Genomic DNA, 27,504 nt, shown 5'->3' on the forward strand with positions numbered 1-27,504 from the left:
CCTTGCTCTTTTTCTCCTTCTGGTATCCCAATAATATGTATATTATTATGTTTCATGTTGTCTTGCAGTTCCCTTAACACTTCTCAATTCTTTCTGAGTCTCTTTTCCTTTTCTTGATCTTTCTGGGTGTTTTTTTCTACCTTGTCCTCCAGCTCATTGATTCAACCCTCTGCGTCATCTAGCCTGTTTTTGATTCCTTCTGCTCTGTTCTTCAATTCAGAAATTGTATTCTTCACTTTCTCTTGGCCTTTATTGATAGTTTCTATTTCTTTTTTCATGTTGATATAGTTTGCAGTGAGCTCATTGTAGTTTCCATGTAGTTTTTTGTAATTCTCAGTGAGCTCATTGAGCTTCATTTTACCCATTGGTTTGAATTCAATATCTGATAGTTGAATTGCCTCTATTTCATTTAGCTTTCTTTCTGAGGTTTCTTCCCTTGCTTTCATTTGGACTTTGTATCTTCATCTTCCCATTGTTTGTGGGACTCTTCTTGTTAGCCTCTGCTTCTTAAATTTATGTTTTCTGACTCCCTGGGTTGATAGTGTGAAGTGCTATAGTTGGAGACCTGTGAGAGTCAGTGGTGCAATCTCCTTGGTCCCCTGAACTTTCTGCTCCTGGGCTGTCATATATGTTGGGTCTCTAGACGTCTTTGGGTTTTGATTGTTGTTAGGTCTTTCTGTGGTGGGTCCTTCCCTCCAGCTGGTTAACTGAGGATCACTTCACCCACCACATCTTGTATGCTATTCTGTGTGTGTGGACAGATTTTACTGAATCTGGTTCTTCTGTCTGTCCAGGGTTTTGAGGTTTCTTTCTTGCTCTTCTTCAGTTGTTTGCTCTAGGTAATATCTCCACCATTTGGTTGTAATTTCAGATTTGTCCTGGGTGGAAGTTAGTGTGGCTTCCACTCACTCCTTCAACTTCTTCTGTTATTATCTGTTGGTGGTTCCTTTGTTGGCTCGTTCTCTCTTCCAGTAGGTATACTGGTGTTCAGAGTTCCCACCTACTCTTTTATGTGATCAGTTGGAGGTGGAAGGCAAAATGGATTAAGACAACAGGAGTGTGTTTAGTATTGAAAGTACCCATCCATAGAGAAGAGACAGGAGGACCTTTGGATATGTGTAGTGTTCACCATGATATTTCACCCACCTAGGCACTTTTTAGAAAGGGTATAGAAAAGTTAAGACTCTTGTTTGAGGGGAGTAGGATCATGAGTTGGATTCAGAAAACAGTGAGCTTGTGGGAGGTCAGATTATGAGATATGGTGAGAGTAAAAGAGAAAATATGTGTAGTGTACAAAAAATATATAGTTAACCAGAATGGTAATAAATTTCTGGAAGACTGTGGAATGGGCTAAGATCCTGGTGCCGTGTATTATATATAATTGTATGGAGCAACAATTATTTATGATAATACTAGAACAACAATCATATAACAGAATCTATGTTATCTGAATAACAAGAATAGGAAGTAGATGGCCTATAGTAGTGTGCTACTAGAAAACAAGTGAAGTGCAAGAAGGATAACTAAAAATACACTGTGAAAGAGAGAACGAGGAAAACCATTCAAATAATGTAATTAAACAAACAAGATGAAGAAAATGAAACAAAAAGAAGAGAAATAAATAAAATACTAATAAAATAAAAGAAGTAAAAGACTGAAAAATAATAATAATACAATTAAACAATAACTTGCAAGTTCTCTGGAATAGCAAAGTGAAATTTGTCTCAGTTTCTCAGTTGCTGTGATGATCCCTCTTTGGGTCTGACTCTGGTCCTTTCACAACTCCAGGTCTTATTGTCTCACTTGTGGGGGAAAAAAAGAAAAAAGAAAGAAAAGAGAAAGAAAGGGAAAAAAAGCTTCCTCCTGGTTTGAAACCAGCCAAGCAAGTTCTGCTGGTTTTCCTAGCTGCAGCAGGCTGAGGGGAATTGGGTTTTGTTTTCCTCCTTCCTGTGGTTTTTCAGAGGTGGGGACCAGGTCTGGGCCGCACTCTTCACAGTTGCCCAGCCTCCAGCCCAGTTCCTCAGTTTGCTGCAGGGTCCCCAGTGCCCTTCTGCACCAGGCCTATGCATCCAGTCCACCATTTGTGCTGTCTTTGAAGTGCACTAATTAGAGGCAACTCACATAGCACCTTCTCACTCTTTGCTGTCCTAGGTGCTAAAAACTCTCAAAGTCTGTTCAAGGTAGTTCAGCTCCCCCACTAAGTTAAGGCTTTCTGGGAACTGCTAACTCCCTGACTCCTGCTGCTCTCCTTTGTGGGGGCATCTCCTCCTTCCTCTTAGCAAGCCAGTCTGGCCCCACAGGGCTGGAGCACTGCAATGGCTGCTGAGGTGGGTGCAGGTTGCAGCTCCTGTATGGTGGTCGTGGGTGTGCCCAGCTGTGGCAGTGGTCCTGGGTGCACAGCCTCTGATGCTGTGCAGCTGTGGGGCAGCAGGCTCAGGAGAGCACTGTGGGGCCGTGGGCACCAGTGGGTGCCTTTCACTTCTGCATCAGGTAGGAGTTCAGGGCAATGGCCCTGCCTGTGGCATCAGGGGTGGGCCTGTGGCAAAGCTGCAGTGTCTGTGGAGTTGCAGCGGGGGAGGTGGGGGAAGCCACCATGGGAGAACTCCCTAAACTTCAACGGACGGCCTCCCTTTTATTTTTTTTTCTCTGAACAAATTCCTCCTGTTCAAGTTACAGCTCCAAACAAGTGGCTGGCCTCTCTCACAGCCCAACTTTCCAACCAGACTGGAGACTATCAGTTCAGGGTGTGTCATGATCCAACTCCCCTCCCTTCTCTAGATGTCACCTGGCTCCCCAATTTCTCTGGTAATGACCCAGCTGGTGTCCACCGTCTCAGCAGGTAGATATTGCCCCTGTGTGTTTGCCACTTTGTCTTTATTGCCCCCAGCAACTTCAAGCATCCAAGTCCATCCTGGTGCCTCTCTATCCTCCCTGTTTCACAGGGGAGGGAGCCGTGGACCTGGCTCTCTTCCATGAATCATGTGGCAGGCCCAGCAGATACCAGGCCTGGGGCTGCAGCCGCCCTGGTCCCTGTACTGGTCCCAGGGACCTTATTGTCCCAAAGCAATCTCCTTACCACCTGATTTTTCAATGTCCTCTACAATTTTTTGGCCTCCAACCTTCATATATGCTGGGATACCATTGGCTGTTCAGTGTGGTCCTCAGAAGATTGGCTAGGTGTTCCATCTGTGTGCAGGAGGAAGTAGACCTGCTTCCCAAAGTTTTACAACCAATTGGCATCATCCTGTCTACCAGACCCTGACTCAAAAGGACTCCCATGATCCTAGAAATGTTATCTGTAAACCATGCTTCCTTTCTTTGATATGCATCCCTGTGCAAGCTAATCTCAATAAAAGCCCATTGAGAGAGGCTCGAGACCTTTCTTGAGAGACTGGTCAGCCTTTCCTTCCCAAGCAGATCATGTCTTGGTAGACTTATTCTTATCCACAATGGCCAGGAGAGCTGTGCTGGACAAAGCTCCCCAACAGACCTGCAACCAGTAATACTCTATCCAGCAAGGCTATCATTTAAAAATGAAGTTGAAATAAATCACATACTAGGAAAAAAAAAGAAAGCTAAAGGGGTTCAATACCACCAAACTAGTATTGCAAGAAATGTGAAAGGCCCTGCTTTAAGAAGAATATGAAATATAGAGAGGGACATAGGTATTTAAAAATGGCAATAGATAACTACCTATAAATAATAACATTAAATGTAAATGGATTAAATGCTCCATTAAAAAAACACAGGACAGCTGAATAGATAAGAAAAAATGGCCCATATATATAATGTTTACAAGAGACCCACCTAAAAAAAAAGAGGTATGCCTGGGTGGTGTGGCTCAGTGGATTGAGTGCCGGCCTGCAAACTAAAGGGTCACCAGTTTGATTCTCAGTCAGGGTGCATGCCTGGGTTGCGGGCCAGGTCCCCAGTAGGGGATGTGCAAGAGGCAACCACACATTGATGTTTCTCTCCCTTTCTCTCTCCTTTCCCCTCTCTCTAGAAATAAAATAATTTTAAAAAGAGGTATGCACAGACTAAGAGTGAAGGGATGGGAAAAATACTCCATGCAAATGAAAGCATAAAAAATGCTGGAATAGCAATACTTATATCTGACAAAATAAACTTTAGACAAAGGCCATAACAAGAGACAAAGAAGGTCGCTACATAATACTAATGGGATTGATCCAACAAAAGGATACAGCCCTCATAAACATATATGCACCTTATATAGGAGCACCTAAATATATAAAGAAAATCTTAGTAAAGTTTAAGAGAGATCAACAGCAATATTGTCATTGTAGGGGATTCTAACGCCCCACTGTTATCAATGGATAGATCTTTCAGACAAAAAAAATGAACAAGGCAACAATAACCTTAACATGACACACTGGATTGGATGGAGTTAATTGATATTTATAGAACATTTTATATCAAAACAGCAGAATATACATTCTTCTCAAGTGCACGTAGAACACTCACAAAGATAAACATGTCAAGATGCAAATAAGTCTTAACAAATTCAAAAAGCTTGAAACCATATCAAGCATCTTCTCGGATCACAAAGGTATGAAAACAGAAATAAACTACAATTAAAAAAAGCTAAAAAACATTCAAATAATTGAAGGCTAAATACCATGTTATTAAACAATGAATGGGTTACCAATGTGATCAAGGAAGAAATAAAAAAGTATCTGGAAGCAAATGAAAATGAACACACAACAACACAAAAAACTAAGGAACATTGTGAAAGCAGTTCTGAGAGAAAAGTTCATAGCATTACAGGTCTACTTCAAGAAGCAAGAAAAAACTCAAGCAACCTAAACATCTCACATAAACACCAAAAACTAATAAAGGAACAAAAACAAAATGAGAGTAAGTAGAAGGAAGGAATAACACCTGACATCACAGAAATATTGGACTGGCCAAAAAAGTTATTTTTTTTCCCATAAGATGGCTCTAGTAGTGCTTAGTTGTCTTTAACTTTATTTGAAACAATTTTGTAAGATTGCATTTTGACAGTTTTCATATCAGGTGCATTTTAAAAAACTTATCAAAATTGGTGAAATTTGTGTATCCATTTTAATATTGAAGATGGAAGAAAATATACAATATTTTTGGCATATTATGCTTTTTTATTTCAAGAAAGGTAAAAATGTGAGGGGGATGCCAGAAGGCAGAGGAGTAGGTGAAAGATACATTAACCTTCTCCCAGGACCAATCTGGATTTATAACTAAATTGTAGAGAAATCATCTGGAATAAACAATGGAACAATAGCTGGAGAGAATCCTTATAACTATGGACAGACAGAAGAAACCACTTCACCACACATGACTGGTACAGAGTGCAGAGGAGATGCAAGAGGGCTGACTGGGCTCCCATGGGTGACAGCTGAAGTACGGGAGAGAAATATTAGTGGCCAGGGATTCCCCTTGAGAAGTGTGGAGCCTAAACTACAAGTAGACCTCCCTAGCCTACAGCACCAGAGCCACTAAGAAACCCAGATAACATACAGCTATTAAAAGTGCTGGGGTTTCTGTCTGCCAGAGAGAGATGGCTGGAGATACAGACAGCCTCTTAAAGAGCCAATGCATAAAATTTCATTTGTAGCCACTTACCCTGGGTTTGGGCATGGGGGTGGCAGAATGGACCAGAGATGCTTGAGGAGAGTCTAGGGTGGCAGAATGGACTAGGGACACTTGAGAGAGACTTTGGGAGAGAACTGATGGAGGAGCCACTAGGATCCCTGCAGTGGGTCATTCCCCTTACTACAGGAATCATCTTGCTCATGCAGAGCAGTCTCCTCGAAGTGGCATCAACCTGAGAAGTAATAGCCCCACCCACAGGAATTACTCTACCCTACCCTGTGGTGCTTAAGCCTGACTGCTGATTACAGAATGACGTGGTTAATAAGTGGTGGAGACAGCCACAGGCTGTGGATGCTGGTAGTCTAGAAAAGGCTGCCTAGGGCCAGACTGGGACATATTCTGACATAGTCAGGCAGATCCAGAAAGAGAAAACAATGAGATGAATTTCATCATGGTCTTCTTTATGATTTGAATTATTTTCTCTCCTGCATAGCTTAACGTTCATTTCTTGTCCTTCAAGTTTGTGCTTATTAAGTCAGTAGTTTTTATATTATAGTTTATTTCAAATATGATATTTTACTCATCCCTTCACTTACTCCATTTACCTTATTTCTTCTTATTATTTTTGTTTTAAATTTTATTTTCTACCTTACTATGATTCCATTCTGCAATCTTACATTATTTCCATTCTGCACTCTTACTATTTATCCACCCTTCAGATTCTCAAAACCATTTTTTTGTCATTAGTCATCTCACATTCTTATCCCATTCTTAAAATACCCTTATTCTCTCTCCACCTTTATAAATCTTTGCTCATCAGTTGTGGATATGGTGGTCATGGAGTCATTTCTTCAATTATTTCTAGATATTTATTAAATTTGTATTTAAAATCTTAAATTTTCCAGTAAAGGTAAGATCATATGGTATTTGTCCCTCACCACCTGGCTTATTTCACTTAGCATAATGCTCTCCAGTTCCATCCATGCTGTTGCAAAGGGTATAAGCTCCTTCTTTCTCTCTGCTTCATAGAATTCCATTGTGTAAATGTACCATAGTTTTTTGATCCACTCATTTGCTGATGAATAACAATAAAAAATTTTTAAAACCCTCAAATTTTACTGTTCCCCTCTCTTACTCCATTTGCCTTCTTTATTTCCTTTATTACTTTTTTCATTTTAAATTTTAGTTTTTCCCTGTCTTAGCATGGCTTTGATTCCTTGCTCTTAGTTTTTCTTCTCCCTCTATCATCTCAAAATCATTTCTCTTTCCTCTAGGCATCTCTTAAGGTTTTCTTTCTTTCTTTTTTTCCCTTATTCCCATCCTACCTATATTAATCTTTGCTCATATGTTGTTGGCAGTGTTCTGATGGATCTTTTCCTCAAATTTGGTACCTAGTTTTTCTTTCTCCACACTCTTTTTCTCTTTCACACTCTATTTTTTTTTACATTTCTGTTTAAACCCAACACTATATGCTTCCCATCTTTTACTCCATTCTGCTTTCATCCCTCCCTTTTTTTTACTTATGATGTAAATTTTACCTTCTTTCTTCATCTTGTCTTTATTCCCTACTCTTACTATTTTTCCTCCTTCTAACCTCTCAAAATCATTTTTATTTCAGTTAATCCTCTCATATTCATTTTTCCTTCCTTATAATAGTCTTAATCTCTTTACACCTTTATTAATATTGGCTTATTGATGGTTGATAGTGTGTTGTGATTGGGGATTTCTTTTGTGGGTGTAGTTTTCTTTCCTGGGCTGTTTGGTTTTGTTCTGGAAACACCTGTACAACAACATATAAGACATGGTGGGAAGAGTGACTCTCAGTCAGCCAGCCAGAGGAAATGACCCTCCAAAGAATGACCCAACAACCAAAACCTAATTACAACCACAGAGCCCACATAAATGGCATAAAGGGCATTCCAACAGCATCAAGTTCAGGAGACTAAGGAGACTGCACCACTGAATCTCACAGGTCTCCTCCCACAGAAGGTCATACAATGAAGATAAGGAGTCAAAGCAGATCAATCAAGAAGAGTCATCTAAAATGGGAAAACAAAGAAACAGCTCCCAATCTAAAGGAAAGGAGGAATCCCAGAAAGAGTGCTAATGAAATAGGGAATAGAGTGCTAATGAAAGGGGAGAAAAAAACGTGACAACTATAATAGCATAATCAATAAAATATATTTTAAAAAGAGGCAAGCAAACTATCATATACTGAATTCAAAATAATGGTTATAGGGATGCTCAATGAGCTCAGTGAAAACTACAAAGAACTCCAGGGAACCAACAAGGAACTTACTGCGAACTATACCACCATGCAAAAGGATGTTGAAACTATCAATAAGATCCAGGAGGAAATTAAGAATACAATAACTGAAAGGAAGAACACAGTAGAAGGAAACAAAAGTAGGCTAGATGAAGCAAAGGATTGAATCAGTGAGCCAGAGGACAAGGTAGAAAAAAATTCCCAGAGAGAGCAGATGAAAAAAAAAAAGACTCAAAAAGAACAAAAAGGGTTTAAGGGAGCTTCAGGACAACATGAAACATAATAATATCCAGATCACAGGGATTCCAGAAGGAGAAGAGGAGCCATGGAAAGAAAACCTGTTTGAAAAAGTAATGACAGAAAACTTCCCTAACTTGATGTTACACATCAAGTCACACATGTACAGGAAGCAGAGAGGATTACATCAAGAAGAACACAAAGAGGTATACTCCAAGATGCATCATACAGTTAAAATGGCAAAATTTAAAGACAAAGAGAGAATCTTAAAGGCAGCAAGGGAGAAAGAGCTAGTTACATTCAAGGGATCTCCAGTAAGGCTATCTGCAGATTATTCAACAGACACTGCAATCCAGGAGGGAAACGCAAGAAATATTTGACGTAATGAAAAGCAAAGTCTGGCAACAAAGACAACTCTACCCAGCAAGGATATCATTAAAAATGGAAGGCAAAATAAGGAGTTTCTCAGACCAAAAAAAAAAAAAAAAAAAAAAAAAAGGTTGGGGGAGCTAAAAAAATACATCTCTACCAAACCAGCATTGCAAGAGATGCTAAAGGGAATGCTTTAAGAATATGGAGAAAGAGAGAGGAGAGAGAGAGAGAGAAAGAGGAACACAGATAGACAGTGATGAAATGTCAATGAATAAGTACCTATCAATAATAACCTTAACTGTTAATGGATTAAATACTCCAATCAAAAGTCACAAGGTAGCTGAATGGTTAAGAAAACAGGACCCACATATATGCTGTCAAGAAGAGACTCACCTCAGAACAAAAGATCTACACAGTTCTGTAAGTGAAGAGATGGAAAAAAACATTCTAAGAAAATGCACATGAAAAAAAGCTGGACAACTATAGTTGAACAATAATTTTTTAAAAAAGCTGGAGTAGCAATACATCTATCAGAAAAACAGATTTCAAAACAAAGGCCCTAAAAGAAACAAAAAAGGAAAAAAACATATCTTTCTAGAAATTTATTAATTTCATCAGGGTCGTCCAATTTGTCACATAGTTGTTCATAGTATTTTTTTACTGTCCTTTATATTGGATTGGCTAAAAAGTACATAAGATTTTTTCTGTAAAATAAAAGGCACATTTATCATGTTCATCAATAATTTTATTGATTTGGATATTTTGAATGTGTTGATTGTTTTCTGTGTGCTAGAACATTCATTATTTATAATTAATGTCTCTATTTGATTGCTATCAACTTAAACTGGTCTATCCAACCATGGAGCATAATCCAGCAGGTAATCTCCAGTGTGAAACTTTTCTAACCACTTTTGACATATTCTATCAGTCACAGCACTTTCTCCATATATAGCACAAATCTTTTTTGTTTGTTTGTTTCAGTTGCATTTTTACCTTTCTTGAAATAATAAAGCATAATATGCCAAAAATGTTGTGTATTTTCTTCCATTTTCAATATTAAAATGGCCACACAAAAATTCACCACTTTTGATAAGTTTTTTAAATACATGCTGATATGACAGCTGTCACAATACAATCTAACAAAATTGTTCCAAATGAAGTTAAAGACAACTAAACACTTCTAGACCCATCTTAGAGAAAAAGCAAATAAACTTTTTAGAGAACTCAATAGTCTTCCAAACCTGAATCAGGATGAATCAGGAAACCTGAATAGACTGATTACAGCTAACTAAATTGAAGAAGTAAACAAACAAACAAAAAAATCCAGCAAACAAAAGTCTTGGACTGGGTGCCTGTAAAAGCAAATTTTACCATATATTCAAAGAAGAGCTAACGCTTATTCTTCTCAAACTATTTTTAAAAATTCAACAGAAGGAAACAATTCCAAACCTTTTTGCAAGGCCAGAATTATCTTAATACAAAAACTGTATAAAGGCACTATAAAGAAAGAAAATTGTAGGCTAATGTCCCTGGTGAAAATAGATGCTAAAATCCTAAACAAAATATTAGCAAACCAGATCCAACAATACATTAAAAAATATTATTCACCATGATCAAGAGGGATTTATTCCAGGAATGCAAGTTTGGTATAATATTCCAAATCAATAAATATGATACATCACATGAACAAAATGAAGGATAAAAATCACATGATCATATCAATAGATGCAGAAAAGTGTTCAATAAAATCCAAGACCCACTTATGATAAAAACTCTGAGCACAGTGGAAATAGAGGGAACATACCTCAGTGCAATAAGTCCATATATAACAAACTCACAGCTAACATCATACTCAATGGGAAAAAACTAAATATGTTTCTCTTAAGATCAGGAAAAAGACAGGGAGTACTGGGAGTTTTAGCTAAAACAATCAGAAAGAAAGAAAGAAGTAAAAAGCATTCAAATTCAAAAGGAGAAATAAAACTGTCATTATTTGCAGATGACATGATACTCTGTAGAGAACCCAAAAGATTCCACCAAAAAACTACTAGAATTGATAAATTAATTCAGTAAAATGGCAGGATACAAAGTTAATATTTAGAAATAGTTGAAATTTAAACTAAAAATGAACTATCAGAAAGAGAAACCAAAAAGTTACTATTGCAACAACAAAAAGAAAAAAACAGGTACACAGAAATAAATTTAACCAAGGAGGTAAAAGACATGTACTTGGAATACTATAGGACATTGAAGAAAGAAAATGGGAAGGATACAAATAAGTTGAAGCACGTTCTGTATTCATGGATTAGAAAGTTATCATCGTTAAACTGTCCATACTCCCCAAAGCATTCTGTAGATTCAATGCAATTCCTATTAAAATACCAATGGCATATTCCACAGATCTAGAACAAATATTCCAAAATTTTTTATGGAACCAAAAAAAGGCCCCAAACAACATCAGCAATCTTAAGAAGAATAAAGTTAAAGGTATCATGCAACCTGATATCAAACTATACTACAAGGTCACTGTAATCAAAACAACCTAGTACAGGCATAAGAATAGGCATATAGATCAATGGGACAAAAAAAGAGATGCCAGAAATCAAATCATGCCTATATATTCAATTGTTATCTGACAAAGGAGGGAAGAGCCTAAAATGGAGTAAAGATAGTCTCTTCAATAAATGGTGTAGGTAGAAAATTGGACAGGTACATGAAAAAAAAAAAGAAACTAAACATTCAATTACACCATACACAAGAATAAACTCAAAAAGGATAAATGGTTTCACTGTATATATGTACCACAGTTTTTTGATCCACTTATTTACTGCTGGGCACTTAGGTTGCTTCCAGCACTTGGCTATTGTAAATTGTGCTGCTATGAACCAGAAAGAAAGAAGGAGCTCCTGCCCTTCACAACAGCATGGATGGAACTTGAGGGCATTATGCTAAGTGAAATAAGCCAGGCGGTGAAAGACAAATACCATATAATCTCACCTATAAGTGTAACATAACAAAATAAACAAGCAAGCAAAATACAACCAGAGACATTGAAATAAAGAACAAACTGACAGTAATGAGAGAGGAAGGGGGTGAGGAATAATGGAGGATAATAGGTGAAGGGCCATCAAGGAACATGTATAAAAGACACGTGGACCAAGCCAAAGGGGGTAGGTTTGACGGATGGAGGTGGGGATGGGTGGGGTTGTTGGACATAGTGGGGTGAAAATGGAGACAGCTGTAGTTGAACAAGAAAAAAGGATAAAAGATTTCAATGTAAGTTACAAAACCATAAAAATCCTAGAAGAAAACATAGGTAGTTAAACCTCAGACAAGTCTTGTTGCAATATTTTTTGCCAATATATATCCTGGCGAAAGGGAAACAAAAGAAAAAATAAACAAATGGGACTACATCAAACTGAAAACATTTTGCACAGCAAAAGAAAGCATCAACAAAATGAAAAGGGAATCCAGTATATGGGAGAACATATTTGCCAATGATACATTTGATAAGGGGTTAATTTCTAAAATATGTAAAGAACTTATACAACTCAACAACAGGAAGACAATCCAATTTAAAAATGGGCGAAGGACCTGAATAGACACGTCTCCAAAGAGGACATACAGATGGCCAATAGGCATATGAAAAAATGCTCAATGTCATCAATCATCAGGGAAATGCTAATTGAAACCACAATGAGATATCACTTCAAAACTGCCTGAATGGCTACCATCAATAAATCAACAATCAAAAAGTGCTAGCAAGGATGTGGAGAAGACAGTATCTTAGTGCACTGTTGGTGGGAATGCAGATTGGTATAACCACTGTGGAAAACAGTGTGGAGTTTCCTCAAAAAATTAAAAACAGAACTACTTTTCGACCCAGTAACCCCACTCCTGGGATTATATACTAAGAATCTCAAAACACTAATTTGAAAGAATATATGCACCCTTATGTTCTTTACAATAGCCAAGATTTGGAAGCAGCCCAAGTACCCAGCAGTAGAAGAGTGGCTAAAAAAGCTGTGGTGCATTTACATAATGGCATACTACATAGCAGTAAAAACAAAGGAAAGCTTACTTTTTTCAACAGCATGGATGGACTCAGAGGTTATTATACTACGGGAAACAAGCTGATTAGAGAAAGACTAATAGCATGTGTATTTCCTTTATATGTGAAATCTAATAAACAAAATTAACTAATGAACCAAAATAGAAACAGAGGCATGGATACATGGAACAGACTGACAGCTGTCAGAGGAGGGGATTAAGGGGTACTAGATGAAAGAAGGTGAAGGGATTACCCAAATAACATATATGCATAGATACAGATAACTGTGGTGATAGCCAGAGGAAAGGGGATTGGGGGCTATGTGGAGGTAACCAAAGAGGGGGGAAGGAGTGGGGACATCTTTAATAATGTCAAGAATAAAAATACAGTTAAGAAAAGAGAGAGATTGTGAAATGGGATCAGGAGATTGGAGACCATGAAAAAGAGATTAAAGCAAAGTGGGTACTAGAGAAAGGAACTAAGCAAATGGGAAGCTTGAACCAGGCTTTCAGAAGGGTTGCCATCTCTAGAGTGTGGCCATAAACAGGTGGCATTGACACACTAATTATGAGAGAAGAGAGACCAGGGTTTTGAATAGTGATATCCCTGGAAATGCTGGCAGAGCAGGGATGGAGGACAATCTGTAATGAGGTGCTTAAGTCCTCAGAGAGTGAAAGGCACATGATCAGAGAACAACTGTAACAGGGGTCAGGAGCAGGTGAAGTCCAAAGCATGGGATCCAAAGGATCTGGGAAAATGGAGCATTCTTGAAGGTAAAGGAGGAGAAATGGTTTGGAAGTACCATGGAGGACCCTGATCTCACCAATTGGTGGGGAATAATGTGCATAAGAGAAATTACAGCTTTCACTTGAGAAGTCTGCAGGGAAAATACTATCCGTGGGAATATGGACAGAAGGCCATGAACAGAAGCCCTCAAAGGAAAGGTCGCCATACATTCTGATTTGACTAGAGAATCCCAAATTATTCTTGTTGTTCCAGAATACTTTTAAAGAATGTCCCCAATAATCTCAAAAGTACCTCCATTTAGAAAATAAAAAAGTATGGTCACTTAATTCAGCAGGATGGTTGAGGATATAACAAGTGCTAAGCAAATAACACATGATGTTGCAACAGGTGATGCAGCCTCTCTTCCCTCTTAACAAAATAGACTCGCAACCCTCCAAAAAAAAGGTCCCTGAAGCCTTTGAGGTTGAATCCTGATTACTTAATACATTCCCTGCATCCAAACGAAGCATCTAACCTTAGGCCAATTAAATCTTTCATTCACATTAGAGTCTGAAAAAAAGGTATTAACCCTGGGAGTGTCTGCATTTCAATTGGAACTTTCTGCAAAGAAAATGCCTTTACTTAAAGAATAAAGAATTAATAGTGGAATTGCATGATTAGGAAAGATCAAAAGTTGAATAGATTAAAGGTGAAGATGTGGGAATATTTCCCCACATTGAACCTTGAGGTTGACCCTTATTCTTCACCTCATTCAAATGAACAAAGCCAGCAGAATTACAAAAAAGAATTGACATCGAGGTTGTGAATAAACCTTTTTCAAGAACAAACTTACCTTGGCATTTCTAGTCAGAAAGCTGCGGCCAAATTTCTTGAGGTTTTGAAAGGTTATGTTCTCAAAAGGCATTTTGTACCTTGCATCAGAGCTTAAGTTTAGGATTTGGACAGATGGGATATTGACCTCTGTGATCTGGAAGTATTCAAAGATACGTCCATTTCTGGGTTCATCTGCATCCACGAAGATGAACAGGATCTGTCAAATCAAATGAAACCTATGTTGTTTTGGATTGAAGGTCATCAAGAAGTTAAAAAATTGAAGCTGAGTAAGGAATCCCTTACAGAGGGAGAGAAAATGTTGGGAAGCTGGATGAGGGCACTAATGGAGTGCAAACAACAGGGTCTATGGAGTGCCACTGAAAGACTTAATAACAGCTCCCTTTCATTAGGCAGGTGCATCCTTGCACCCTAATGCACAGACAGCCATCAGCCAGCCTGGCATCACCATCCGCATACTGCAGGAAGTCAAGAGGTCCTGAGCTTTCATCCCAGTACCTTGGGCAAAACAGTAACTTTCCCTCTCTGTGCCTCAGTTTTCTTATCTGCAAAATGATGATAGCTCCTACCTGATAGGGTTGCTATGAAAATTGAACAGGACTATGTATATAAAGGCTCATTTCAGTGACAGGGAGGTAGAAAATGCTGTATATACATTCACTCATTATGATTCTAAATTATTCCTCTATCAAGGAAATTCATGACTTCACTCATTCATTTCACAAATATTCATTGAGAGCCTACCAGGCACTTTGCTAAGCCTGAGGCTGTGCTGCTGCCCAAGGCAGACAAAATCCTCACCCTCACAGAGTATAAGCTCTAGTGCAAAAGTCAGACAACAAATGAGTGAACAAATTAATAAATTTGGAAGGGAAGCAAATGAATTGTGATCAATTTAACTATACCAAAATCTTAAAGTTTAAAATAAAATAAACCAGGAAATATACCTATAAGTTGTATTGCTGTGATTAGAGCATTATTCCTGGGGAATAATGTGGAATGAGCATGAACAATTAAATATGTTTGTGACCTAGAGTCTTTATTCCATGTTTATTTTAGCTTATAAGTTTTTCTGATGGTTTTGTTTACATTTCAGTCATTTTCTTCAAAAGAAAAAATTTACCATTACTGTACTTCTTGTAAAAATAAGGAGAAAAATGAGGTAAATAGCCCTCATAGTCCAGGTAGTGACAACTGCAGAAATATAGGTATAGTGCTTAGGAAAACTGAATTGGTTTCTAATGATGATAATAACCACAATGATAATAAGCACTGTTTATTGAACATTTGCTCATTGCTTTACATAAAACACCTCTAATTCTAACCACAAATCTTCATTTTACACATGAGGTGACTGAGGCTGAGAGGTTAAGAAACTTACCTAAGAAAAAACCCACTTCTAAGAGGAAGAGAATTTGAAACAAAGTCTGTGTGATGCTAAAGCCTAGAAACTTAGTCATCAGTCTGTGCTGTTTTACATTTCTAGGCTTTTCACACCCTCTGACCTCAGGCGGGACTGGGCTTGCCTCCCCCTCATCTCCAGGTCAAATGCTACCCACACAGCAGTTCCCACTCTTACTGGAGCATGGTCCATCAAAAAAGCAGCCAAACCATCATATTCCCATAGTAGGCTTATCAAAGATGAGAGAAGAAGGAGCATAGGATTGGCAAGAGAGGAAGAGACACTAGACAGGAATGGAGGAGGTTGATTTAAATATAAATAGCTAATAACACATAGCATTGATAGTCAAATCAGTAAATTAGTATGCAAATGGTATGAAATTATCCCTGGCTTAATTTATAATCAACAAGACAAGCAGATGGGGTGAGAGTCTTCAAGTTTATGATCCCCGAAGAGAAATGATGCTTCACAAACCTTGTTTTGGAATTCCTCAGACGCCAACTTATAATGCTGCATTATCATACCAAACGACTTGGAACTTTTGGAGGCAAAAAGCAGCATGTGATTCAGGATGTGCAGTTCATAAATCAGATCCTTATTCTGAAATGAAAAGAAAAACAAGTCATCCCACACACACAGCTATCCCACCTACACTTCTCCTGGAGGAGATTTTGCTCACTGACCTCAGTGTTGTATTCAATAACAAAACCTGTGAGGTGCTGTTTTATGACTTGGTTGAGGACATGTTTGTTGGTACTGTCATTAATAAGCTCTTGGCGGTTCACAATTTTTCCCTTGAACAAAAGAAAAAAAAAAAACATTGGAGGGCAGTAGTTTCCATAATATAGGCACTAAATATAAATAACACAATTTTCCCCTTGGATAAAAAAGAAAATACTGTGGTGACGATGTAATCCATAATTTAGGCACTTCAGAAGTATGGACAGCTGGGCAGATTTGCCTGTGAGACCATGGATATGTGGCAGCCATGAAAATCTCTGATCTACAAAGTCGGGGAGTGTATATGTTGGGAACCATCCTGCCTGGTTTCAGGAGCTGTAAACTTGCCAACAGGTGAAAAGGCCCCAAAGCTAGGGGACCTGGGGACCATAAGCCACTAAGGACACAAAACTTATCCTCTTGGCAGGGGTGCAGCTCTGCCCCCTTAACTTCACCCTGCTTGGCCCCTGGAGGATGGCTGGATAGTCAATTATGGGTCCTTAGACCCATAATTATGAGAGTCAATTATGAGATTCCTCAAGGAAGGAACAACCTAAGATAGGCACAGTGGCAAGGGGGCCATCGGGGAAGGACTTGGGGTATTATGGAGGAGGGACAAAAGACCTTCACCCCTTGGCTTTGCCATAGCCTGAGTCCTCATTCTATCTGTAAAAAGTCTCCTAATCTCTTGACTGCCTTGCTTTCGCCACCTGATTCAGGCCTGAAACAATGCTGAAGGGGGGTGCAGCCCTGTGCCAAACCAGCAGTTCCCAGCAAAAGGGGGCAATCAGGCCTGAGAAAGAATGCATAAAATCCTGTGAAACCTGCTGTTAAGAATGCCCTCAATTTAAATGTTAAGGGTCCAAACACAAAATGAGTTTGTTTCCCAAGGTTTTACAGCCGATTGGCGTCACTCTGTCTAGGAGACCTTAACTCAGAAAAGGCACTTGTGATCCTAAGAATGCTATATGTTAACCTTATCTCCTTTCTTTGATCATTACTGTCTGACATTGATTGACGAGATTTACATGCATGCTATGTATATCTATGCAAACTAAACTCAATAAAAGCCCACTGAGAAAGAGGCTTGAGGCCCTTCTCCTCTGAGAGATTGGCCAGCCTTTCCTCTCCAAGCAGATCATGTCTTGATAGATTTATTCTCAACCTCGGTGGCCAGGAGAGCTCTGCTGGTCAGAATTCACCCACAGTAATTGACCAACATCCCAGCTGCCTTACTCTGAAATCCATCAATGTATTGGTGCTGATGGTGAGTGGTTTCTGAGTGACAGAATATGTCAGGGATACTAAGGCAAGCCCATTTCTGTGAGATGAAGGACTTCTCTGCCAAGTGACTTTGGTGAACTTTCTAATAATTTCACTGCAGTCAAGGACTCTTTCTCCATTTCTCCCTTTCCTTCCTTCCTTCCTTCCTTCCTTTGGGTCAGGTCTACATCATGATCTTAAGAGTCTCCCCATCTCCCTCTCTCTTTTCACAGGCATTTTCCCTAATCTCTGTCTGACATTGTGTCTGTGACATTGTGACATAATCTCTGTGTGTCTAATACTGTTTGATGACTTCTTCTCAGAAAGATCTGGATCAATACTGGGAATGCTATAATTCTCTGTAGCCCAGGTTCAAAGTCTGTAGGGGAAAAGAAAGTAGTTATCTCCTAATTTCTCTCTTTTATCTTCTTCTCTTCATTTCCACCAATCCCACCCTCTTAGTCCATACCTCTTTCCTGGACTCCTAAAAAAGTCTCTTAATTGTCTTCCAATTTCTCTCCTTGCTTTCCTCCAATCCATCCCTCACACTTCAGCCAGAATGATGTGGTTACAATGCAAATCTGATCCTGTTATTCTCTTGCTTAAACACTTCACAGATCTTGTTACCCTCCAGATAAAATCCAAACTCATTTCTGGTCATACAAACAGTCTAATAATACTAACTAGACTTATTGAGAGCTCATGTTGTACCAGCCACCACTCTAAACATGCTATATGCCCTAATTCATTTAATCCTCAAAACATCTTATTGAGCTATGCGGTATTATTTCTCCCATTTTGCAGTTGAGGAAATTAAGGCACAGAGAAGTGAAATGACTTGCCCAAGGTTTCTAAGCTAGTAACAGGTAGGGCCTAGATTCCAACCCAGGCAGTCTGACTTCAGTGACCATACGTTTAAACATTAAAATAGACCAAATCTTTCTCAAATGCATTTTCCAAGTTTGCCACTTGGCTTTTTTTTTCTTTCATGAAGTTTATTCTGCAGAACTTTTAAATGTTTATGTAGTTCAAATTTATCAGTATTTCTTTTCCTTGTTTCTAGAGTTTCTGTCATGGTTTAAAAAGGTGCTTTTGTACTTCAAGACTACAAAGCAAAATCTCCTGTAGCATTTTCTAGTTTTCCATGGTCTCATTGTTATATTTTTAAATCAGAGATCAAAATGATATTTAATTTGGTGAAAGAGGTGATATATGTATTTAGCTTTAGTGTTTTGTTTTCAATGGCTACCCAATTCTCTCAACACTAGTCATTAGATAAAATATATTTTCCCTATTGATCTAAAATAGTATATACTATATTTCCATACATATTTGGATCTATTTCTTGACTCTGCACTGTCCCATTCGGAAACACAAATCAATTTATTTTATTATCCAAATTAAAGCCTTTCAGTGACTTCAATGGGCCTCTGTAAAAATTCTTTGTGTTTACAAAGAATTTCAAGCAATATCCAAATTTTAGACCTGCTAAAATTCAAGCAGATCTGGGTATCACTCTACCTACTTCCTGTGTGGCCTTGAGCAAGCAATCTAACCTCTCTCAGCCATATCTGTAAGTAACATGGTTATTGTAATGTTTTGGCTTTTTGTGGGGAAGGAGTAAGGCTTGTTCCAACCAGGCCACAGTGTCTAGAGTAACTGTTCAATAGAACTTTGTGTGGTGATAGACATGCTCTATGAATCTATGCTGTTCAATAGAATAGTCACTAACCACATGAAGCTAGTTTGATTGAAGAACTAAAATTTTAATTTAAGCAGTCACAGGTAACCAGAAGCTGCCATATTGGATAGCTCAGATCTAGATACCAGAGAAGGTGAGGAGGAAGGTATATAATAGAGGCTAGACTGTGGAGGGCCATGTGTGTCTCACTAAGAACTTGGGTTTTTATCCTGTAATAATAGGATTAATATTAGGAAACCATAGAAGGACTTTCAGTGGAAAGGAGGAAAGTAACCAATAGGCTTGAATTCTGGAAAGATTGATCATTAGAAGACAAAAGAGAATGTGGTAGATCAGTTGGGTGGATATTGCATTAGACTGTGGGAGATGATGGTCACTTGATCTAGGAATGAACCAATAAAGAAAAATGGATAAATGCAAGGGATATTTTGAATTTAAAATCAATATGATTGGAGCTATGGGGTAGTTGTAAGGGGTGCAGAATAGAGAGAGGTGTTAGAATGATGCCCAGGTGATCTTGATTTGCTCAAATGGGAAATGAGAGAGATGATGGTTCCATTCATTCAGACAGAAAAAAAAAAAAACACTGGAAGATGATTTGGAGAGGAGATTGAGACTTGGCCTTGTTGAGACATCTGGTAATAGATACAAAGGTCTAGAGATAAGGGAAGTCTGGCTGGAGGTGGAGATTTATAAGCCACTGGGTGTCTGGATATTAATTGCTGATAGAGGGTGGATGGGGCAGCATGGACCAGAAGAAAATACAAGGCAGAGAACTGAGATTTAATGACACTTACTAGTTAAAAAATAAGGATGAGCTTATAGGAGAATGACTGGAAAGACCAGAAAACACAAGGAAACTGATTCTGCAAGAGCCAACTAGTCTAGCGCCACTTAGCTCACAAGTGGCAGAACCAGAATATGTACCCAAAATCAAGACATACACTCACAGTCCCCAATTTTGAACTAGAGACACTTCACTAGCAATAGGATCAAAGACCTACCTTTTTGAACACCAGAACACTGTCAAGGGTGACATGGAAACGCCCCATGGCATTACTAATCGATATCACTCCAAATGTTAGCTCTGGGAAGTCTTTGATCACGTCGTAGAATAACTCTGCTACTTCTTCTTCTAAATCCTATTTGGGGAAGAATGTTTGGTAAGGTTTTGATAGAAGGCAAAATGCTAGGCTCATTTAAGGGCAAGGTAGAAATAGTAACTAATTTGTCTCCTTATCTTTACAACTTCTGAGGTTTTGCTGAGTCACCTAAATTTTATGGTGACTTAGCAAAACCTCAAACCATTTCATTTAGAACCATGAAATTCTAAATTTCAAAGAATGTTTCATGCCAAGACTACTTGTATGGTTATGACTAAAGCCAAAATAGACAAATCTACAGAGATTAGTAGAGAGAATTGAAAAACTTGACCTTTTCCAAGTATTAGAATGGGAAGAGACTATTTAATATTTATTCCTTAATTGCTTTCAGAAGAGTCAATTCATTTGACCACATGTATTGATAGTATCGAATATAAATTTGGGCCCTGACCAGTGTGGCTAAGTTGGTTGAGCATCATTCTGCAAAGTGAAAGGCTGCTGGTTCAATTTCTGGTCAGGGAGTATGTGTGGGTACAGTCCCTAGCTGGGGTGTGTAAAAGAGGAGATAGATTGATGTTTCTCTCTCACATTGATATTTCTCTCCTTCTCTTTCTCCCTCCCTTCCTTTTTTTCTAAAAAAATATATGTATATATGTAAATGAGGAAATATATATTATATTTGGTGTCAAGATATGGCTGTAGTTTCAGCCTTAATTCTTTAGCTTAAAAGAAAATCGGGGCCAAAAACACTGTCAAAAAATGGAATGGGAGAGAAAGGTATATCCTCTCCCCAGATATAAATTTAATGCCAAAATTCTGACTTCATTGGGAGGAGGAAAGGAGTCATCAGAGTTATAGAAAATGAATTAAGATATACAAGACATTCATTCTCCAACAGGAAAAACAATTTTCAAGTTATCATTTGGTGCTGTTCTAAACAGGCCCCAAAGTCATCAGTTATACTATCAAAACTAACTAAATCTCCTCACTCCACTCCTGTCCTCCATTCTAATTAACTTTTCCTACCATATTCAGCTTTCCTTTTTTCTTTCTTCATTTTAGCAGGTCCTCCAGAAAACTAGCTTATTGGAAAATGAAGCATGTATATGGAATTATCGCAAGTGTAGGACCTCTCCTTACCCCACTCCCCTCCCAGACATGGGACTTCTCATTAATTGAAAAACCACCTCCCGCCTGTTGAACTCAGTACCTGGAAGAAGCCAATAATGACCAAGGGCCTGGCTTTCACAAATTCTACCACCTGTTGAGTGTCAGTGAACAAAAATGCTTTCTGGCTAATTTGTCTTCTCAACCAAACGACCAAGGCAGCAGATTCAATCACTCCTGGAGAGAGAGACAGACAGACAATTAAATGGATCCCACAGAAGTTTTCTTTTGAACTGCAGCAAGACCGGTGTTTCCCAAGTTTAATGTATAGAAGCTTCTTATCTTGGGCTCACATTTCTTGAAGGCCACAGTCAACTCTCCAACTTCTTTTATGGAAGCCCCAAGGCATGAGCATTAACAGCAGGTAAACTATTTAGCACTTACTAAGGACCAGGCACTGTGCTGAGCACTGAGTGTTTCATATATATTACATCCCCACAACAACACTGCCCTAAGGGGTAGATATTAACATTATTACTCTCCTCTTTTTGTAAAAGAGGAAATTGAGATTCAGCTTGCCAATGGCCACTCCACTAGCAAACCTGGGGATCAAACCCAGGAGGAAACAAGCCCAGCCTGTTTATTATTCACTCTCCAAATTGACAGTAAGATATATATTTTAAAATATAAATAAGTCAAATATAAATCAAAAGACCAGCTAGCTCTGCAACCTTGGGAAAATTCGATCATATCTTTGTATTTCCAATACCTCAGCTGAGACACAAATGTATGCTAAGGTAATAGATCTTGACTTCCATTTCTCAGCTATCCTGTGGGAGGTGCCAAGTACACAAAAAATCTTAGCTTCTAAAATTCTAAGATATGTACCATATCTGGAGAGATGTAATGCCATGCCAGAATGCACACAAGGCCACAGACCAACATGTGTTTCCTGGCATCATCAATTTCACATGATGGTGGATAATGAAAATATTTTATATCAAAGCCTGCTACAGAATAGAAGGGAACACTTTAAATGAGTTTATGAGATAAAGCAATGTTTGTTGTGAGTAGCTTTGGGCTACATTTATAGGGCTTTATTCATTCACTCATTCATTCTTTCAGTCTTCATTCACTTGATAAATATACATTGAGTGCCTATTAAGTTATCAAGTGCTGTGTTTGTTCTTGAGGATACAATGTTCAGCAGAAACAAACACATTGCTGCTGTTTTTCAGTTCTCATCCTGTTCAAGACATATAATAATTATACAAATAAGTGTATAAGCACAACCAGATAAGTATTTGAAGGTGAAGTTCAATGAGCCAGTAGCAAAGATACATGATATAGTCTGTGAAGCCAAGGAGGGCTACCTGAAGGAAATTACTTAAGAGCTGAAAACTGAAGGATGTGTAGGAATTACACAGGAGGCAATAAGGAGAGGGAAAGGCAGAGCAAACAGCCTGTGCAAATGCCCTGCAACATGACAGATTGCTCATGGGGCTTGATGAATGCACATTGAGTTAGTAAATCAACTAGAAAGGACTATTTTCAGGGTCTTTTGCTTATTTCCCAATAACATTAGACCTTTAAAAAACTAGCAGCACAATTTACAATAGCCAAGTACTGGAAGCAACCTAAGTGTCTATCAGCAAATGAGTGGATCCAAAAACTATGGTATATTTACACAATGGAATTCTACGCAGCAGAGAGAAAGAAGGAGCTTATACCCTTTGCAACAGCATGGATGGAATTGGAGAATATTATGTTAAGTGAAATAAGCCAGGTGGTGAGGGACATGTACCATATGGTCTCACCTTTAACTGGAACATAATAAATAGAAGAAAAAAGGAAACAAAATATAACCAGAGACATTGAAGTTAAGAACAATCTAACAATGGCAAGGGGGGAGTGGGGAGGGGACAGTGAGGTGAGGGGATTACAGGAACTACTATAAAGGACACATGGACAAAATCAAGGGGGAGGGTGCAGGTGGGGAAGGGAGGGGTGTTCGGCTGGGGTGGGGTGGAGGGATGGGGAGAAAAGGCATACAACTGTAATTGAATAACAATAAAAATTAAAAAAAAACTTGTAATGAAGAATAGTTACATACAGAAAGGTGCATAAATTATAATGTATAGTTTGGTGAGTTTTCACAAAATGAACACACCTGAGTCTGGGTAGTGACTACCCAAATCAAGAGATGGAACACTATCAGTCCCTCAGGAGTCCTCATTTTGCCCCTCCCAGACCCTCCCCCTGTCTCCACCTAGGGGTAACTTCTGGTGATGCTGATTCTCGTCTGCCTGCTCTTGAGTCATATAATCATACAGAGTGTATTTTCAGGACTGGTTTCATGGTGTTTGTGAGAGTCATCCATGTTGCCTGTACTTGTAGATTTGTTCACACAGCTACTTATCTTCAGTTGTATGACCATTCCACAATTTATAAGCCATTCCCTGTTGATGGGCATTTGAGTTATTTTCAGTTTAGAGCTCTGTGCTTCTGTTGGATGTTTGCCCAGGTGTAAAATTTCTGGTCATAGGGGATAATATGTTCAGCTTTCGTAGATACAGATTGGGCCATTTTAAAAGCCACAATGAGTCAGGCCTATGGAAGTTCATAAAAGAATGATGTGGTGGTCTCAAAGGACAGAGAAAGATGGGTGAGGCTTCCTGCTATACTGAGACTAAAGCACTCCATCCCACTGTGGTCACTCCCACCTCCTGGATTTAGACCCAAGGCTGAGTCTCTAATTTCACAGAGCTCTGAACCATTTTTCAGGAAAAAAACAAAACAAAAAGAAAACAAGCACCTATCGTGGAAACAAAGTTTCTCTTGTAGTCTTTTGCCTGAAAAAAATTATGTTGTAACTGTCCTGAAAGGAATGGGTTTTAAAATTCTGAAAATACCAAAGCAAGTGAACAAAAACCCTGTGAACTGGTTTAACTTTCAGGTCCTCAGATCTGTTGCTCCGTCACACTGCACTTTGTGCCACTTTGCCACTGTCCAAAACCTGGCCCTCTTCCTCCCCCTCCCATCACTTCACCAGGCTTTGCACCTGCCAGTCCCTCTTCTGGGTTGCCCCCTCCTCAGTTGTCAAGGACACCTCCTTCTGCTTATTCAATTTGGGTCTTTTCTAAACCCTCCCCCTGCTACCTTTCGCTGTTTTATGGCCTGTTTTATTTTCTTCATTAAATCTATCTCTTCTTGGAATTTTGATATTTGACTAACTTGCTAATTAGTTCCTGACATGTCTAGCTTATACTGGGTGCTAGAGAAATCATGGTAGGATCAATGAATGAGGTGAATGAATCATCAGATAAATTGGCCTGTGGGAACTTGATTTGAGTCCCTCCTCTCTGGGATACATGAACTCCTTTTGTACCTCTGGATCTCATGGGACTGAGGTAGTACCTCTGAGCTTGACAAATAGTTCCATCCCAAGTGCCTGAAAATTAGGCTCTGTCCCTGGTGCTTGGGTCTGAGCCAGAGAACAAGGTGACAACTGAGGTGTGAATGATATGTCAGTGACTGACTGGAGCCAAGCTGTGAATGCATCCTTAACTAAGGCCCTGGAGGCAACCTGAATCTCCCTCCCTCCAGGGAGACAGCCAAGGCCAAGTCTCCCAACCGTCAATCCTTGGAAACTAGAGAAGTGGTCTGGAGCTTTGACCCAACAAGAATTAGTTTTCACCTGCCTCCTACAGAGGTTTTCTTTTTTTCTTTTTTTAAAAATTATTTTCTTGTTGTTCAATTACAGTTGTCTGCATTTTTTCCCCACATCTCCCCCCCACCCCATCCAAACCCACCTCCCTCCCTTGCTTCCACCCTCCCCCTTGGTTCTGTCCATGTGTCCTTTACAGTAGTTCCTGTAATCCTGTCTCCTCACTGTCCTCTCCCCACTCCCCTCTGTCTATTGTTAGATTGTTCTTAACTTCAATGACTCCGGTTATATTTTGTTTGCTTTTTTTCTTTTGTTGATTATGTTCCAGTTAAGGGTGAGATCATATGGTATTTCTCCCTCACCATCTGGCTTATTTCACTTAGCATAATGCTTTCCAGTTACATCCATGCTGTTGCAAAGGGTATAAGCTCCTTCTTTCTCTCTGCTGCGTAGAATTCCATTGTGTAAATGTACCATAGTTTTTGAATCCACTCATTTGCTGATGGGCACTTAGGTTGCTTCCAGTTCTTGGCTATTGTAAATTGTGCTGCTATGAACCTTGGGGTGCACAGGTTCTTTTGGATTGCTGTTTCAGGGTTCTTAGGGTATAATCCCAGCAGTGGAATTGCTGGGTCAAAAGGCAGTTCCATTTGTAGTTTTCTGAGGAAATTCCATACTGTTTTTCACAGTGGCCTCACCAGTCTGCATTCTCACCAACAGTGCACTAGGGTTCCCTTTTCTCCGCATCCTCTCCAACATTTGTTTGTGGATTTGTTTATGTTGGCCACTCTGACTGGTGTGAGATGGTACCTCATTGTGGTTTTAATTTGCATCTCTCTGATGGCTAGTGATGCTGAGCATCTTTTCATATGTCTCTGGGCCCTCTGTATATCTTCCTTGGAGAAGTGTCTGTTCAAGTCCTTTGCCCAGTCCTTTCTACAGGCAGGCTTGTGGTAAGAAGCCAGCCATATTTTTATTGGGATTACCCATCTCCCTCCTTCCTCAGTATTACCCCCAACCAGGGAAAGAAGTAGTGGGATAATGGGATGGAGCCAGGGACTGGATTTTAGGACAAGCACTAGCTATGAGAACTTGACCCAGCCTTTTAACATCTCATTTCGAAAACAGGATGAATAGTGGATGCCAGTTCTTCCAACTTGTCAGGGCTGCCCTGAGCTAAGAAGGGTGACCTCGTTACTTTTAGGACTGCATAAATATAACTACTCCTTAACTGATAAAGGAGTTGAAATTACATTTGGTCTTTGGAAGGCAAACATGAAGCTGATGTGGCCCCCAGTGAAAATGAGTTTGACACCCCTGATCTAAATGTTCCAGGCAATGGACTAGGGTCAGGACACTAATAGGTTAATGATAACCATACCTGCCACTTACTTAGAGAGTGACATAGCGTGCAGCAGGGCTTAGTCAGCTGCAGCTCGTGGCCAAATCGGGCCTGCTGGTTGGTTTTATAAATAAAGTTTAATTGGCACACAGCCACATCCATTTGCTCATGCAGGGTTGCTTTCCCACTGCATCAATGGTTAAGTAGTTGTGGAAGAGGTTGTCTGGCCCATAAGGCTTAAATTTATTTATTTAATAAATAATATTTATTATTTGCCCTGTATAGAAAATAGTTGTGGATTCCATGGAGACTTGAAGAAGCTATTCCACCTCACTGTACCCATTTCCTCATCTGTAAAAGCACGTACTACAGTGGGTCACTGTGACACATGAGAAGGGACTAGAACAGTGCCTGGGACCCAGTAAATGCTTCAGATATGTGGCACACAGCTTGTGCCTTGCAAAGTTATTCCATCTTCCTAGTAACCTCAGGAGATAGATACACTCACTGTCCTTGTTTGACAAACAAGGAAATCAAAATCCAACAAGAAAAACTGATTGTTCCTCAGGCACATAGTGAGAATCTGAAGCCCGGTTGCCTGCATTGACCCCTGACCTCTTGCACTCAGTAGACAAGACAATGAGGAACAGATACAGTTCTGTGAAGTGAGAGGTTGAGGGGGAATCACAAATGCTGTGTAACCCCACAAGAGGGGCAGGCACCCTGACCCTACCACACAGTCAGAGAGGAGTGCCAGGGGGAGGTGATGATGAAGTCTCCTGCAAGGCAGAGGAGGTCCCTGGCACAGGCTTCCACCATAATGGGGCTCAGGCAGTGTAGAAGTTGCCACATTATTGCCTCTAAGTGGAGTCAGGTCTTTGACAATGTAATTTGGGACTTCTCAGTTTTTGCCCCACAAAGAGCTGCTTGTCTGTGATCAATAAGTCACCATTGTTGAGGGTTGTCATGCAGTCGGTATCCACAGGAAGCAGCTCTCTCTGTCCTCCTCACTCTGCTCCAGCCCTCTTTCCTCATCTATTCTCTTTCCCCACTCATACACCACCTCCCAGAAGCCGGCAGATCCAGTGCTACAGTACTGCCAGGT

The 27,504-nt window shown here is 39.4% G+C and overlaps 1 protein-coding gene across 1 annotated transcript in view; it reads right to left on the reverse strand.

Annotated features, from left to right (window-relative positions):
• PDILT (protein disulfide isomerase like, testis expressed) overlaps positions 1-27,504 on the reverse strand; it is a 117,563-nt gene that overhangs the window by 31,170 nt on the left and 58,889 nt on the right. Inside the window, exons 4-8 of the mRNA XM_024560304.2 lie at positions 21,494-21,627; positions 20,185-20,322; positions 16,179-16,289; positions 15,970-16,095; positions 14,095-14,292 (exon numbers count right to left, since the gene is read on the reverse strand). Of these exons, the coding sequence (XP_024416072.2) occupies positions 14,095-14,292; positions 15,970-16,095; positions 16,179-16,289; positions 20,185-20,322; positions 21,494-21,627 (707 nt within the window). The remainder of the gene's footprint in view (positions 1-14,094; positions 14,293-15,969; positions 16,096-16,178; positions 16,290-20,184; positions 20,323-21,493; positions 21,628-27,504) is intronic.

The sequence above is a fragment of the Desmodus rotundus genome, chromosome 1 (genome assembly GCF_022682495.2).
Source record: "Desmodus rotundus isolate HL8 chromosome 1, HLdesRot8A.1, whole genome shotgun sequence".
Taxonomy (NCBI): domain Eukaryota; kingdom Metazoa; phylum Chordata; class Mammalia; order Chiroptera; family Phyllostomidae; genus Desmodus; species Desmodus rotundus.